Here is a 13,752-nt window from a genome sequence, read left to right on the forward strand (position 1 = left end):
CAGCAGCAGCAACAGCATAGAGCATAGAGCAGCTGTGGAGAGCTACGGCGGCGCGCGGCGTCGTCGTTTTCATCTTGGGTATTTTCTTCTTTTTCTTTTTTAAAACCTTTCTGACAGACACAACTCTCGTTTACTCTCGCTAAGACTCGTTCTCGTTGTATAGACTCGACAGTATAGAAGGAACGCACACTGGGTGCGATATCTGAGAGAGAGGGTAGGCAAAAGGATCGAGAAAATTGGTGCTCTATAGATGACTATAACATCGATACATGTGTGCATTGACATGTCGTGTGACGTCACGAATATCAGGATCGCAGGATCGATTATTTTTCATTTTCTTTTCTGTTGTTGATTTGTTTCAATTTGTTTTCCCATCAGACCCATAGTCCCCCTCATCTACTCCTTTTCAGCCATAATCATTTTACTTTGGAATAATAAAAACGTCCTTACCATTTTAGGTTCAGCTGCTGCGGGTTTCTCACCATGCACCAGCATTTTTTGGGGTTTTTTTTTTCAAGAATAATCCTCCCCAACATTGCTGCTGCTGCCTTAGCAACTCTCATTTGAGATATCCTTCTCTCTTTTGTTCGGCACGTTCGAGATTCATCACGTCCGTGCCCAAGCAGCAAAAGCAAAGTAGAGTCCCTCCCTCTTCTCCGCTCTTTAATGTTCGTCTTTTGAATATTTCCACCTCCTTTTCATACACTCTAGACTCATCAAGAGATCTTGTATAGACTCCTTTGAGTACAGTATATACACCATTCCGTGTCGCCCCCTCCATCATCACGAATTTTTGCGTTGCGTCGTCTTTGCTGCTCTCCGCGACGCTGCAGACTGTAAGGAGCATCAGCTGCTGGGCAATCGATTCCCGTCTACCAAGATATTCGAAAGAGTATATAGTGTGTGCTGCGTGTCGCGGTGTATACACGCTGTCCCTGCTGTGCGCTTGTGGACGTAGATATTATAAGAGCTTCATCTAGGATCCTTTTTAAGCGACCGACGACGACGGTAAAGGGAAACTCGTGTAGTTATTTCATTATGATGTATTTGGGCGTGTATAGGTATAGAGGTAAAAGAGGATGTTGCATGTTGCACTAGCAATAGGCCATCCTTTAATAGCTAAACCTAATAACCGTCAGGGTTCTAAATAGAAGAAGAAAGTAGCCGTGACTTGCGAGTGGTATAGTACTCGACCAATAAGGCCCTCTTCGTCTGTGGCCTATGTCCGGCTATGTAACTCAGAGAGTCGATATGGCAGATGGGAATTCTATAAGAGTCCGTCGGGGTTATTTAAGGGTAGGTTTATTTTTATTTTTAATTATTTAACTGAAGAGAGAAAGTGAGTAAAAGTGAGTAGGGAAATTCTGGAAAATACTCTGAAAATAGCTTTAATGCCTTTAGCGTGCTGTGCTGGAAAAACCTCGGACCGGATAAAGGCACCCACGCATCGGAAAACTAAAATAAAAAATAAAAATCAAATTATGTTCGAAGATTCTGAAAAGCCTTTTCTCAACTTGGGTTCGACCAAACTTTTGGGTTAAAAGTTACGTGCATTATGCAAAGATCAAATTTTTTTTTTCCCAATTCCCGTCCGAATTCTAAAATTTGATTTCCGAGAATCAATTTGTTGAAGTTTGAAAGCCAAAAAAAAAAGTCTCATCATTTTCAACCCTATATCCTATATATATTGCAAATAAGCCTGTAACGGCCAAGCCTGGCATATTCAATATCAATATCCATAAAAGTGTACATAGTGGAAAGATTGAACATTTTGCGTGTGTAAGGAGGACGCAGCACACAAAGAATTGATAAATTTTGTTATGTAAATATATATCGCATGCAACAAAAAAAGTGATTCAATGGAAAAATATTCAAAACATATTATGCAAAACAAAAAAGGCCTCGTATTTCAGGCAACAACTGGAGCAGGTGCAGAGCTATAGATTTCGTGCAACCCACTTTTTCCTACAGCCTCTATATATATATACTGTCAGACGAAATAAATGTGCAGAATCTCGCGCATAATCAAATGGGGTTGCTGACAGTAGAACTCCAGAAAAACTCCTTTTTTTAATATTATTAAAAATATTCGACAGTAGAACTCCACTAATCGACAATAGAACTCTATTGAATTTTAAATATTTTAAATGTCTGACAGTAGAACTCCAACAAAAATTACTGGCATGCCCCGACTAACTAAAAAAAATATTGGAGTTCTATTGTCGCGTAGTGGAGTTCTACTATCTTTTTTAATTTGTATTTTTTTTTATATTTGTAAAAATTATTTAAAATATTGGGGTTCTATTGTCGGTGGAGTTCTTCTGCCTTTGGAGTTATACGGTCGCCATACCCATAATAATGGCGGAAATAAATAATGATAGAGGCATAAACAAGATTGAGTTATTATTGGAGTAGGCCTACGGTATTTCAGATAATAGGGCGCTCATCATAGTCCAAGTTGCTTCCACGGGAACTTTTCACTTAAAAAAAAACATACAATATACTCTTTTGTGTTGCTAGTACAATGTACACTCCTCGTCGTGACCTTTGCCAGCAAAGTAACGAAGTTGCTGAGTTGCTAATAATAAGTTTCAATATAGCAATTATACAGTGAGCGAACAATTGCGGCGAAGAACCTTGGTTGCTGAGTTGTCGTCGTTCGGTATTAATCGATCGCGTTCGCTGATTCGCATTTATTTAATTGTATCAAATTTAACGCAAATATTAAACTGTAAGCGAAGAATTTAATATAACACCTCAAATGTAATTTAAACTATGCCGCCAAACCCCATCGATAGCCGCATTTGAATAAGGAAAGGTACTTAAATTTGACTGAGATATTATATAGGCTGTACTAGCGTGCGCAACTTTGTCCCCCAGTGATCCACGGTGTGATTTTTCAGCTGTCCACATCAGTTGGTTTCTCTTCTATAGCTAACCATTTGTTGTGCAAGGCAAACGTTTCAACCCCGTCATAACTTTAGTATATATATCTTATCGTTTACATTCTGCTATACCGTTATGCAATCATTACTCTACCATGTACGTTTATTTTGAATATACAACTCTTTTTAAAAACATAACAATTTCACATCAAGGTAAATATAGAAAAGAATTGTCTGAGCGTAATGGCCTTATAAAACACTAAGAGGCAGAAGAAAAAAAGGGGTTCTCCGGATACGGGACATAACACCGTCGGGAAAAAAAGAAAGAAAACTATATCTGCGAACGAAAAAGGACTGTTTATGGAACTCACAGCCCGGAATCGATTTCGTTGGTATCGATCGAGAGGGCCGGATTATCCAAGCCTTTCAATTCTTGCAGGCTCGAAGGATCTGACGATGTTGCTGATGTCGCCGATGATGGATGCGACGGCCTTCTTATGGAAGGACCTACAAAATATCAATAAGATAAGATATAGGACATTATCCATTTGATCCACATCATGTGTCACTTCGTCGTGAGGTTTTTTAAAAATCCCCCCGGCTAAATATTGAAATCGTGCCAGCTACTAAGTAAAGTTCAAATACGAAGTTTGTTAATCAAGCTGTCAAACTTGCACAATCAGTCGATTAGATTATGCTGCGCTTGTTTTTCTTACATTGCAAGTTGCGCAAATCAAACATGACAGAATAGAATTGTATAGAATTGGGGGGGAAATCCAGAGAGGATTAATAATGATTCGATCTAGTGTAAACAAAAATGATATTTACTGCTGCTGCTTCTACGTTTCGGGTGACGTTCGTTCCAGCTGAAGGAGGAAAATCCACAGGCCGCTATGAAAAAGGCGGCCGTCGATGCCGCGGCTATTAGTCCTCTGGTCAAATTTTTCTGCAAAAAAATTTCAAATTTTTCAATGGAAACACAGCACAACTTTTCAACTTAAAAAACCTCTACGTACTTCCCAATCGTCTACTTCGGGAACGTACGAAACATCAAGAACTTCAAGTTCGGTTTTCGTCGTGACGTAAGGTCCTTCGGGCGACTTTGAAATACATTTATAAACTCCGTTGTCACTTTTGACGGTGTTCTTGATAATAAAACGAAAAACAACGGAGGGCTATTTGATGGGAAATTCACAAAAATGAGAACCAGTTTGTTCTTACATTCACAACGAGCGAGCCACTGTCGTCGATAAAGTATTTCCCCCCGTAATCCGTGTTGTTAGGCCCTACAACATCTTCTTTCGGTGTGATCCAAATCACTAAATGGCTGGCATCGAGCAACTCCCAGCAGGGCAAAGCTATTTCCACGTTTGCGTCTACGCGAAATGGCCTGTACGATGTCGCCTGACAGTACCAACTGTTTAAACTGATTGCCAATAAGGCCGTCATCACCACCAATCGGGAGTTCATCTGCGATGGATTAGAACAATTTTTTTAGAAAATAAGCATAATTATTTAGAGCTTTTTTCTGAATGGAGGGGAAATTTATTTGTATTTTTTAAAATTTTGGTTGCTGTGTTATAAGACTGCAGTATTTTGTAGCGCCGCTAGCTGGCATTATCTAATAAAGGTGGTTGCTATTTGATAAAAAATATCCCACCGTGACCGTGAGTTATAATACAATTCCTAAATTATATCACAATATCATAAACTTTTGATGACAAAGTGCGCCCATACGCAGTGCCGTGGAGGATTAGCGCAATGATGATTTTTCTGTTCCTTTATCACTAACTATGACGGTGCGCATGATTTATCAATACTTAAATCCCCCGTGAAAAAAAAGTGACCCAATTGGAATGCGAATGAAAAAAGGCAGTTTATTATCATCCCAATTGATAATACTTATTGCATTTCATGTTTTGCTACCCATTGTATGCTAAACTTACTTTGAAAATCATTATTTGTTATATGATTCGTAGCTATGGATGATGGTTACGAAACATGCGCGTGAATGGATGTAGCTAAATTAAGCAATATGATCATCACATCGAATATTGAATGACAAGGAATTGTCTGAATAATCCGCGCCAGAAAGACTGGATACGGAGCAGATGCATAGTGAATGTTATAAAGCCTAGCCATCGCTTAACTACAATATCATTTCAATGACTAAACCCCAAGTTTGAGAGCCCCACTCTTCACCCTAAAAATAAAATAAATAAATCGCATTCGAAATGGGTACAAATAAATAAACTGGTAAAAATGGTACCGCAAATCAAAGATTTCAAATTAAATGTTCTATTTTTGCTGTGTCTACAGTTGCAAATTGCACCCACGGTTATATTTAGTCCATTTATTAATTTATCAAATAAAGAGTTGATTTAGTTTTACCCTGCACCATAAATAATAGGCTACAAATGAGCCAAATAAGCATTAATATCTATACTAAGCATTCCAAGGAAATCGAGCACAATTTTGTTACATAGTTACAACTTACCTTGTTACTTATTACAGTTTGCCACAGATAAAACCACAGAGCTCAATTTAGAATACCCAATGTAAAGGACACACGATATAAACAATGAATTAAACTGCTGTAAAGATTCAACGAAAATTAAATGAATTTACAGAGGAGAACTTTGGAATTCTGTCCTTCGTGTTACAAGGCTCCAGGGCTTGTAATTTTGTTTTTCCCTTCACTCGCCTTTTTCGTTTTCAAACGTGATAGTCTCCTACCTGTATGCGTTGGCCATGAGTTCTGAACCTGAAGCTCCTCCCATTACACCATTGCGAAAACACGGTTCTTTTGACGGGATATTCCCCAGTGTCGTGCTGACGTCATATAGTTTTCTTTTGTTAAATTACGAAAATGTTCAGTGGTAACGCGGCTGCTTTAATTCAGTCGCGGCTTATATCATCCAACACCAGATGGCGTTTGCGTTCACATTCAAACGAAAACTTAAACGCTCATGGGTTTTGCGGTTTTCCAAAAAATCACATGCCGATCCCTTGCTTCGCGCGCGAGTTTCCCGATAGGGTTTTTTTTTGCGGAGTTTGTGTCTTTTTACCTTTGGGTTCGATGTTTTTGTTCGATTAATCGTTTTATAGGGAATAAAAAAAAGCCCATAACAATAGGAACGGGAAAAAAAAAACCCAAAAAATTAAAAACCCACGCGCGAGTTTGACTCGAAAGTATGGGGTGTGACAACTTTCTTTATTGACACGACACAGCAATGTTGGGTCATGTATGTTGACATATTGGTATAGCTGATGTGATATTTCCACCAATCAACAAATTCTCATGAAACATTTTAATGGCATTAAAATAGATTCTTGAATGTGGAGGGAACCCTTATGATGCAGTGTCATTGGCTGAGAAATCGGCTCTTTTTTTGCAACACAAATTCCATCTATTAAAATAGCAACCATGGACGGATATCAACCTGATGTGGAGCTCTCAGATGATCCTTATGATACCAAGAGACTAAACACAGAGAACTTTCCTTGTGTACTGACTTTGATGAAGGTTTGTAGGTTAAAACTTTAAATTTGAAATAAATAGTCTAATAGTATAAGTTTTCACTTTCAGATTGGAAACCATTTCCTAGTAGTTCCAACACCAAAAGAAAAATGCTGCAGCTTTTCTGGTATTAAAATGATTACTGCTGTTAGGAAAATTGACAGTTGTAAGACATCAGCTATGATATTCTTAAAGATGGAACTTTTAGAGAAATAACATTTAAGCGATGATATAAATCTTCCAAGAGTTCACCTTTACTTATCTCTTCGTAACCTAGGTTGACTATATAATTTCTCTACCATCGCCCGTTGTCTGAATTAAAGTGCTTTTGGTATAAAAAAGAAACGGCAAATAAAGCGGCAATTCAAGCATTTATTGTAAATAGGACAGGAGATTTTGCTTTTATAATTGTGGGCTACATAAGTTCATGAATAGGTCAAAGCCGATACTTACTGATTCGGGTGGTTATCAAGTCATACTCGACGTATGACGTCATGACGTAACATCGAAATTATGTAAAATTATACAGAAGTCTTGTTGCTTTTTTCAGTTAATTTCGAACCATTATTTATAGTATTTAAATTTATATAAATAACATATAAGGTTAATAACCACCCTAAACAAGATAAGATTTTTGATAGATTAATTGAACGTTTATAGGATGAAATTACGGCTTTATTTCTCTTATCTATGAAGGGAATTTCGACTAAAATTTTCGACCGCACACTTGGAGAAACTTCTGATGTAGTGAGTAAAGAAATATATAGTTTTCTTGTTAAGAGTGGTAATCATATATCACTGAGACCCGAATTTACACATGCTCAACAAGTAAGTGGTATAGGACTAGAAAAAGCTAGGCATTTTGCTTTACTAAAGGCAAAACTTATTATAAATGGTTTAGAAGGCAAAGAAATAGTAGAAAAAGGACAACTTCCAGGTAAGTCGTTGACGATGAGACGGATTGCTTTGGGCATAGCCATCGTAAGGTGCCATTTCCGAAGTGACCATTGTTATACACACCTTCAACTAGTCATCTTTGACCTAGAGGTAAAATATCAGCATTACAAAGTTGGAATCAACAAACAAGCACAACCACTAAATACCTGAACAAGTCGCTGAAGTTCTAGTAAAACGTCTCTGATAATAACCTCGATGGCCGGCTGGTGACACTTCATTTCGACAAACAGTAGGACGAAAGCCAAAAGAGATAAGGGAAAGGCAGCATTATTTTGCGTCACAGCAAATGGTCTCCTGCTTGCATGAAAGAATAAGAAGGTCTTGCTGAAGAGCGGCAGGTAAAGTCGTCGAGAGAAGTGAGTGATACAGGTTGAGGAATTTTAAGGTCATGACCGGTTCTTCTTGGGGTAGACAAGCTAACTTGGCTTAGACAATTTTTTCCATCCGGTTGATGTCTCCGGCGGTACATTTACATTAAGATATCGTTACCAGATATTGAGGTTCAGGAACAATCTATTAATTAAAATTTATTAGACAACCTGAATACTAGCCAATTAAAACTGTCAACATACCTACAATGGACTCTGAATGGAAGATACCTCAATGTTGTTCTGTTTAATCCTCTCCACCCATTGGCAAGCTGCTAGATGGAAGGAGCTGATTGCTATGCATGAGAGGTGTTTAGGAGTGCTTTCATGCGGCTCATGAACCAGTCCATCATGTTGAGAGCATCCAGAAGAACTGCATAAGGAAGATCATACCAGACTTTCATGCAGCGAAGAACATGAGCAGCTCCATCCCTCATTGCACACATAATTTCACCGCTTTTCTAAAACACAAACAACAAATTACAAATTAGTTTGTATTCTCAATAGAAGAAGCATTACAGAATACTTACTCCTGTATTGCTGGCTGTTGAGTGTTGACAGAAGTTGAAGCTTTGGTTGGAATTTAGCTTCAAGGGCCAAGGCTTGTCGTAGACTCTGCACCAGTGTTGATACATCAGGACTGGTGGAAATATCACATCAGCTATATCAATATGTCAACATACAAGACCCAATGTTGCTGTCGTGTCAATAAAGAAAGTTGACATAAATTAATTGTATCACCTGAAGCATAGGATCTTTGTAGGAATTTGCAAATTTCATTTTCCAGATGTTGTTGAGTTTGCAAGTCTCAGCCTTGCCGATCCACTGGCATTGGAAACTAATGTAGTTTCAAGAATTATAGGGTGGTAATCCAGCATTGTTCTACCATCACATCGTAAATCATCCTTTGATATATCCAAAGTTGAATTTCGTTAAGTAAGGACAATTTTATTTCAATAAGAGACCAACAGAATTTAATTAATTATACCTGGACTCCATGATGAATGAATGCTTTTCGGTATATAAAAAACCGTACGGCTATTGTACCAGCTTTACGTAGTAGGGAAAATAATTTACAATCAAAGGATTATACTACCTACATTATTTAAAATTTGACTACATTTTTCTTTAAACTTGCCTTGATTCAGTTGATTGATTAGCAGCCAGCCTTGTTTTGTTTTTGTTTTGTTTTTCAATCCAATCCAAGGCCGCGTTGAAGTTCGTCGGCCTTGAATTATGGATTGGCGTCAGAACCACCTGTCGGGAGAAAAACTAACTAAAAATAAGCGATTCTTTTTTACATTTAAATCACACCGACCCCATTATCTCAAACAAAGCGGGATCACGACGTTGCAATGTAATAGCATCCCCTCTACAAGACGGTCACAATTTGAATACCGTGACGAAAACCCCCGCAAATCGCATAAAAGAACAATGGAACCCCCCAAACGAAAATCGTTTCCCTATCTCTCCGAGAGGAACAGCGCCACCTCCCAGAGAGAAATCGAGTAAAAAACCCCGAAAACAGCTATCGAGCCGTAGAAGAAAGAGACGTCGTCCCCCCGTCCTGAGTGGGAGGTGGGTAGAGTGGGGTCGGGTGGGGTGGGGTGGGGGTGGGAGGACAGGGTCGTTTGCCGATAAATCCCTATCGGGAAATTTCAACTAAATATTTTTTAAAACTTAACCGACTTAACTCGAAAATTTCCTTGGAGGGTTTTGACTTTTGAACAGCGATTAAATCATTGACATAAACTTATTTCATAGAAAAAATTGCTTCTTGCAATTAGTTTGACGTTATCAATTAAATTATATTGACTCCACTATTTCCATTGTTACATTGCACCAATTACAGCAGGGAAAGGAACCCGGGAATACGATTCAAATTTGTCGTTATAAATACAATGAAGATCTGAACGAGTCATAAACTTGTTGTCTTAATTTTTTTTAATGGATCGGTTAAATTAAGTTCGATAATACGATTAAGCTTCAAGGGTTCTTTAAGTTGAAGACGTAAGAACACTAGAACAGACATGATTTAAAAAACATGTATTTTGAAATTGATGTATACAGTTTTTTTTTTTTAATTTTGCTCTCGAAAAAATGAGTCACTGCTCCTGAACAGTCGACATCAGACCTATAAAAAGAATCTACTTTCAGGTATTAAGATTATCTTTATTTAAGAAAATTAGAGCACAATCTGAAGATTTACATATATCATAAAGAGAAGGCATGTCATGAATTCCATACATTTTAGTATCCCAATCTTTGAAGCTCTTGGAGCTGTTTATGTAGAATTTCTTCCTTTGTTTTGCGAATATGGCTTTCCTAAACGACGAATTTATTTCACATATATTTTTTTTAAATTAACGTATGGTTCTTAATTTCTTATACCGTCCTAGATGCTGTGTATGAGCTCAAAAATGCATCAACATCCATTTGACCAGAAAGAAACACTTCTGCGATTTCTTCGCTTTTTTCATCTGCCAGTGATGCAGCTTGCTTTAGGCTAGCCTGAGGGGCAATAAAATTTTTTATAACATTACTGGCTATATATATTTATAAGGAAAATTTTTTTACTTCAATATTGTTAGGTATGTAGCGTTGGGATAAGTTGTGATGCTGAGTGTTTAAAGAATCCCAATCTTGTTTCAGCTTATTAAGCATCTCATAATGTTCCAGTATTTTCTGTCGTTTAACATTCCATGTTTCTTTCAAATCACTGACAGACCCTATATTTAAGATGAAAATTGATTGCATGTTAACTGTCAGTAAAATATTTGCTAGACATAGTAATAATAACTTACTTGCTATCTTTTCAACATTATCCATGTGGTTTTGTACATCTTTCGATGCTGCTTCTGCTTGAGGAAGTTCCTCAACAAACTGATGCAAAACATCTTCATTTTCACTTAGATTTTTTATCTGATTTCTTGAAAGACTCTCCAATTCAGGAATGAAGGGAGGAATAGGGAAATACTGCTGCTGACTAAATTGACTAGCTGATAGGAATGTTTCTCTGTTACTACTTACTCCATTTTGACCATTTGGAAAAGTCTTTATTTCTGGTAACTTTTTCAATTCTCTGATTATTGCATTCACAATTTGACCCAAATCTGAATGTTCCGAATAATTCACCAACCCTGGAGACATTATTCGACCATTGTCTGTAACCCAGTTGTGCTGGATTGCAGGACTAATCCAAATCAAAGGCTTCTGAGTTGGGAAGTCTGGCGGGAGTTGAATTTTAATTGTCAGCTCCCGGTTTCCCGAATGGAATAGTACGTGATATTCTCCTGGATGAATTTCTTGAACACTGTCAATTAGATCAAACGGCTTAGTGAAAGGTCGTGTTGTGTATGCTTATTTAAAAAACAGATTAAATGACTGAAGCTATCTTACTCTTCTATGAAAACACGTAGAGAATCAATTTGCTTCTTTTTTTTCAAATGCACAATTGAAGGATTTAATGGATACACAGTAGATTGATTCATCTTGACATTATCATAACCTTATTATGACAGTGGCAGACATACTTCGTTCAATGTTTATACAGGAATCTGCCAAAAAATTCCGCGCAACTTATATTATACATCGTGTAAGTGTGGGTATTAAGGAAAGAAAGCGCGCGAGTAGCTAGGCATTTTCAAATCTTTCAGAAAGGCGAGAGCGACCTACGGAAAGGTCACATCGAGTTTTTCTTGGGGAATTCAAGCACTTTGTTATGGAAGATATACGCGGAGATGGCGGGTGAATATCAGGTAACGGAGATTTTAGAGAGTTGTTCATATTCACTCTGGCTGGAGTTTTCAACCTAGGAAACATCAATAAATTTATGGAACAATTTAATTTGGTTAAGGGGCTTATTCTTACATGTTGAGGTAATCTTCATTGTATTGTAGCATATTATCTTTCCACATTGATATATTCGGATACTTTAAAAAGTCCAATTCGACGTTTTCCAGTACTCGAAGGACATCAACATCAGTTTTGCTTGCTTGTGACCTATTAAAAATTAACTGTATAAATGAGATATGAAACATTTACGAAATTGGACGTCTCACCCAAAAATGTAAAAGGGTGATATTTCATAAAATACAGCAGGTGGAGTCGAAGGCGGAGTAAAATATTCTTCTTCGTTTTCATTATCTTTTACCTCGGGAGATTGAAGGTGAAGTTTACTAAGTTTGTTGCAAAGATCTGACAAAGGGCTCTGGGCTTGAAATATGGGGACCGCTTGTTGCGATTCTTCCATCTCGGTTCGTTTTTCTCTAAAGTAGTTTTCAAGTTTCTTCAGCCCTTCACTGGAGCAAAGATCGCAAAATTCATCAAGAAATTTCCAGTATTCACTCCATGGTACATTTAAGTCATGTGCAATATTACGGGCTACACGTTCGAGTCCCTTATCAATATCGGATAATCTACTCTCTAGTATCTTTTTGGGCGTCATTTTTTTATCACTGATTCGACTTTGATAGAACTTGGGTACAGGAGGAGTTTTCATTTGTTGATAAAACATTTCGGCTTCTGTCGGTGACATCGGCCCAGCTAGCGCTTGAAGCATCATCTGAGGCTCAACTGGGTATTTATGATAGCTCTATAAAGGTGCAGATTTTCGAAACTTGAATTAATATTATGGAAAAAAAATTTTTTTTTTCTCTTTTACCAAGGGCGAGTTTGGCATCAAAGGCTCGTCTGGTGATTTTAGTGTGACATCGGGTGACCAAGGCTTTCCAACACGAGCAGGAGAAGAAAAATCTGAGGGTCGTAAAACTGGTATAAAATACCTTTGACTCAGAAGCAACTTCATTTGAGCTTCTAATTCTGGCGAAGGATTCTTACAAGATGAACAAACAATCTAAAGAAATTAAATCTATCATTCGACATGTTGGAAATTTGGAAAGTGCGTGTAAAATTGAATAAAATATTATAATTACGTCAGCTGGTGTTTCTCCTCTAGTATTTTTACGTTCACGATCACACTCGTGAAAAGATAGGAATAATTCTAAAATATCGAGTGAACCAAACTTTGATGCAAAATGAAGCGGGGTTTCGTTGAGAAATTTATCTGGTGTATTCAGATAAGTGTCTAGAAGGTAAAACATTCGATTCTTGCGAACCTGTTCTGCATCATTTCTATTTGAATAAGGTTGTTTTTTTACATTACCACAAACAATCAAAATATAATAAATATTTTATACTTACACATACAACAGCCCTATGAAGCCAGGATCAGTAATTGTATCTAAAAGTGCTTTGCAAATAGTGAATGATTTTTTAAAAGTTGCCAATAAAAGGCCATGATATCTGTAGCGTTCTCTTATCATTGTTGGGGTATCACCAGCACTTATCAAGAATCTGAATTTACTCAAATTTGAAATTGAGTCAAGTCTAATCAATGCTTGATGAATCGTAATACCTTGGATTCTTCCAAACAGTAGACAAAAATTCACCACAATTTCCCATTTCAATAGTTCTTCGAAACTGCAACATTTCTTGGGGACTTGGGGTAGGAAATGGCAACTTTTCGCTTGGTAATTCTTTTATTACAACATCAGCCTCAGGCTGAGTTTGCTTGGTTTGAGTGAATAGGACAGCTTCATCTCGTTCAGTAAAACACTTAAACCTAGCACCTTTAAATTTCTTACATATTTTCAATGCTTCCACTCGGTCTTCAAATACCAACTGAGACTGATCCCCTTGTTCTTGACCTTCCAGTAAAGAAACACCGTAAAATGTCATTCCACTCATTGTAATCGATTTGGATAGTTAAAAATTCAAGTTCATGCTAGTTAGAAAAAAACGATAAACCGTAATTACTAAAAGGATAATAACTATAAATATGTCAAAAGAACTAGTCGAATTTCAAACGTTTTTACCAAGAAAATAGCAGACACTTCACAGTTTATTTGTATCTTGCTCGCGAGTCATAAGTAGACTGACATGTAAATAGACAGCATTGCCAGCCCAGTCATAACTATAAGAATTGGCAGAAAGCGGTCCGCTTCTTCTGTATTTTGGACTC

At 37.4% G+C, this 13,752-nt stretch overlaps 3 protein-coding genes and 3 long non-coding RNA genes across 10 annotated transcripts; 1 reads left to right on the plus strand and 5 right to left on the minus strand.

Annotated features, from left to right (window-relative positions):
• Positions 1-3,032: 3,032 nt before the first annotated feature.
• On the minus strand, positions 3,033-5,536 carry LOC124349155. Its single transcript, XM_046799655.1, has 5 exons — positions 5,514-5,536; positions 4,107-4,355; positions 3,902-4,030; positions 3,714-3,831; positions 3,033-3,392 (listed from the first exon to the last, which is right to left on the minus strand). The coding sequence occupies exons 2-5, from the start codon at positions 4,353-4,355 to the stop codon at positions 3,253-3,255; spliced, it is 636 nt and encodes a 211-aa protein (XP_046655611.1). The 5' UTR covers positions 5,514-5,536; the 3' UTR covers positions 3,033-3,252.
• A 347-nt stretch (positions 5,537-5,883) lies between these two features.
• LOC124350207 lies at positions 5,884-6,641 on the plus strand. The gene is made up of 3 exons (XR_006920459.1): positions 5,884-6,146; positions 6,215-6,411; positions 6,475-6,641. It is a non-coding gene; the product is annotated as an uncharacterized LOC124350207 (long non-coding RNA).
• A 116-nt stretch (positions 6,642-6,757) lies between these two features.
• LOC124350047 lies at positions 6,758-8,208 on the minus strand. Its single transcript, XR_006920368.1, has 3 exons — positions 7,935-8,208; positions 7,509-7,875; positions 6,758-7,446 (listed from the first exon to the last, which is right to left on the minus strand). It is a non-coding gene; the product is annotated as an uncharacterized LOC124350047 (long non-coding RNA).
• Positions 8,209-8,359: 151 nt separating this feature from the next.
• On the minus strand, positions 8,360-8,862 carry LOC124350090. Its single transcript, XR_006920385.1, has 3 exons — positions 8,719-8,862; positions 8,472-8,635; positions 8,360-8,391 (listed from the first exon to the last, which is right to left on the minus strand). It is a non-coding gene; the product is annotated as an uncharacterized LOC124350090 (long non-coding RNA).
• An 899-nt stretch (positions 8,863-9,761) lies between these two features.
• On the minus strand, positions 9,762-11,271 carry LOC124348648 (vacuolar protein sorting-associated protein 37A-like). 5 transcript variants are annotated; one of them, XM_046798928.1, is made up of 6 exons: positions 11,130-11,271; positions 10,535-11,043; positions 10,308-10,459; positions 10,122-10,241; positions 9,978-10,055; positions 9,762-9,864 (listed from the first exon to the last, which is right to left on the minus strand). In XM_046798928.1, the coding sequence occupies exons 1-5, from the start codon at positions 11,219-11,221 to the stop codon at positions 9,981-9,983; spliced, it is 948 nt and encodes a 315-aa protein (XP_046654884.1). In that variant the 5' UTR covers positions 11,222-11,271; the 3' UTR covers positions 9,762-9,864; positions 9,978-9,980. The 5 variants fall into 5 exon arrangements, with proteins under 5 accessions (XP_046654884.1, XP_046654891.1, XP_046654876.1 ...); XM_046798935.1 differs by having other exon boundaries at positions 9,762-9,877; XM_046798920.1 differs by having other exon boundaries at positions 9,940-10,055.
• On the minus strand, positions 11,147-13,723 carry LOC124346368 (ankyrin repeat and LEM domain-containing protein 2 homolog). Its single transcript, XM_046798372.1, has 8 exons — positions 13,607-13,723; positions 13,147-13,515; positions 12,933-13,085; positions 12,665-12,863; positions 12,394-12,585; positions 11,792-12,324; positions 11,601-11,732; positions 11,147-11,541 (listed from the first exon to the last, which is right to left on the minus strand). The coding sequence occupies exons 2-8, from the start codon at positions 13,476-13,478 to the stop codon at positions 11,364-11,366; spliced, it is 1,719 nt and encodes a 572-aa protein (XP_046654328.1). The 5' UTR covers positions 13,479-13,515; positions 13,607-13,723; the 3' UTR covers positions 11,147-11,363.
• Between the last annotated feature and the right edge of the window lie 29 nt (positions 13,724-13,752).

The sequence above is a fragment of the Daphnia pulicaria genome, chromosome 1 (assembly GCF_021234035.1).
Source record: "Daphnia pulicaria isolate SC F1-1A chromosome 1, SC_F0-13Bv2, whole genome shotgun sequence".
Classification (NCBI taxonomy): Eukaryota; Metazoa; Arthropoda; class Branchiopoda; order Diplostraca; family Daphniidae; genus Daphnia; species Daphnia pulicaria.

What these genes read in the sequence shown, in the direction of transcription:
- LOC124349155 (XM_046799655.1), bottom strand. Translation starts at nt 4,355, where the DNA reads ATGAACTCCCGATTGGTGGTGATGACGGCCTTATTGGCAATCAGTTTA. An exon ending in CCGAAGTAGACGATTGGGAA is followed by an intron (nt 3,832 to 3,901) that starts GTACGTAGAGGT and finishes ATTTTTTTGCAG; the next exon opens with AAAAATTTGACCAGAGGACT. An exon ending in GAAACGTAGAAGCAGCAGCA is followed by an intron (nt 3,393 to 3,713) that starts GTAAATATCATT and finishes GATATTTTGTAG; the next exon opens with GTCCTTCCATAAGAAGGCCG.
- LOC124348648 (XM_046798928.1), bottom strand. Translation starts at nt 11,221, where the DNA reads ATGAATCAATCTACTGTGTATCCATTAAATCCTTCAATTGTGCATTTG. An exon ending in TAATGTTGAAAAGATAGCAA is followed by an intron (nt 10,460 to 10,534) that starts GTAAGTTATTAT and finishes TCTTAAATATAG; the next exon opens with GGTCTGTCAGTGATTTGAAA. An exon ending in CATACACAGCATCTAGGACG is followed by an intron (nt 10,056 to 10,121) that starts GTATAAGAAATT and finishes TTCGTCGTTTAG; the next exon opens with GAAAGCCATATTCGCAAAAC.
- LOC124346368 (XM_046798372.1), bottom strand. Translation starts at nt 13,478, where the DNA reads ATGAGTGGAATGACATTTTACGGTGTTTCTTTACTGGAAGGTCAAGAA. An exon ending in TTCATAGGGCTGTTGTATGT is followed by an intron (nt 12,864 to 12,932) that starts GTAAGTATAAAA and finishes TTATTCAAATAG; the next exon opens with AAATGATGCAGAACAGGTTC. An exon ending in TCACCCTTTTACATTTTTGG is followed by an intron (nt 11,733 to 11,791) that starts GTGAGACGTCCA and finishes AATTTTTAATAG; the next exon opens with GTCACAAGCAAGCAAAACTG.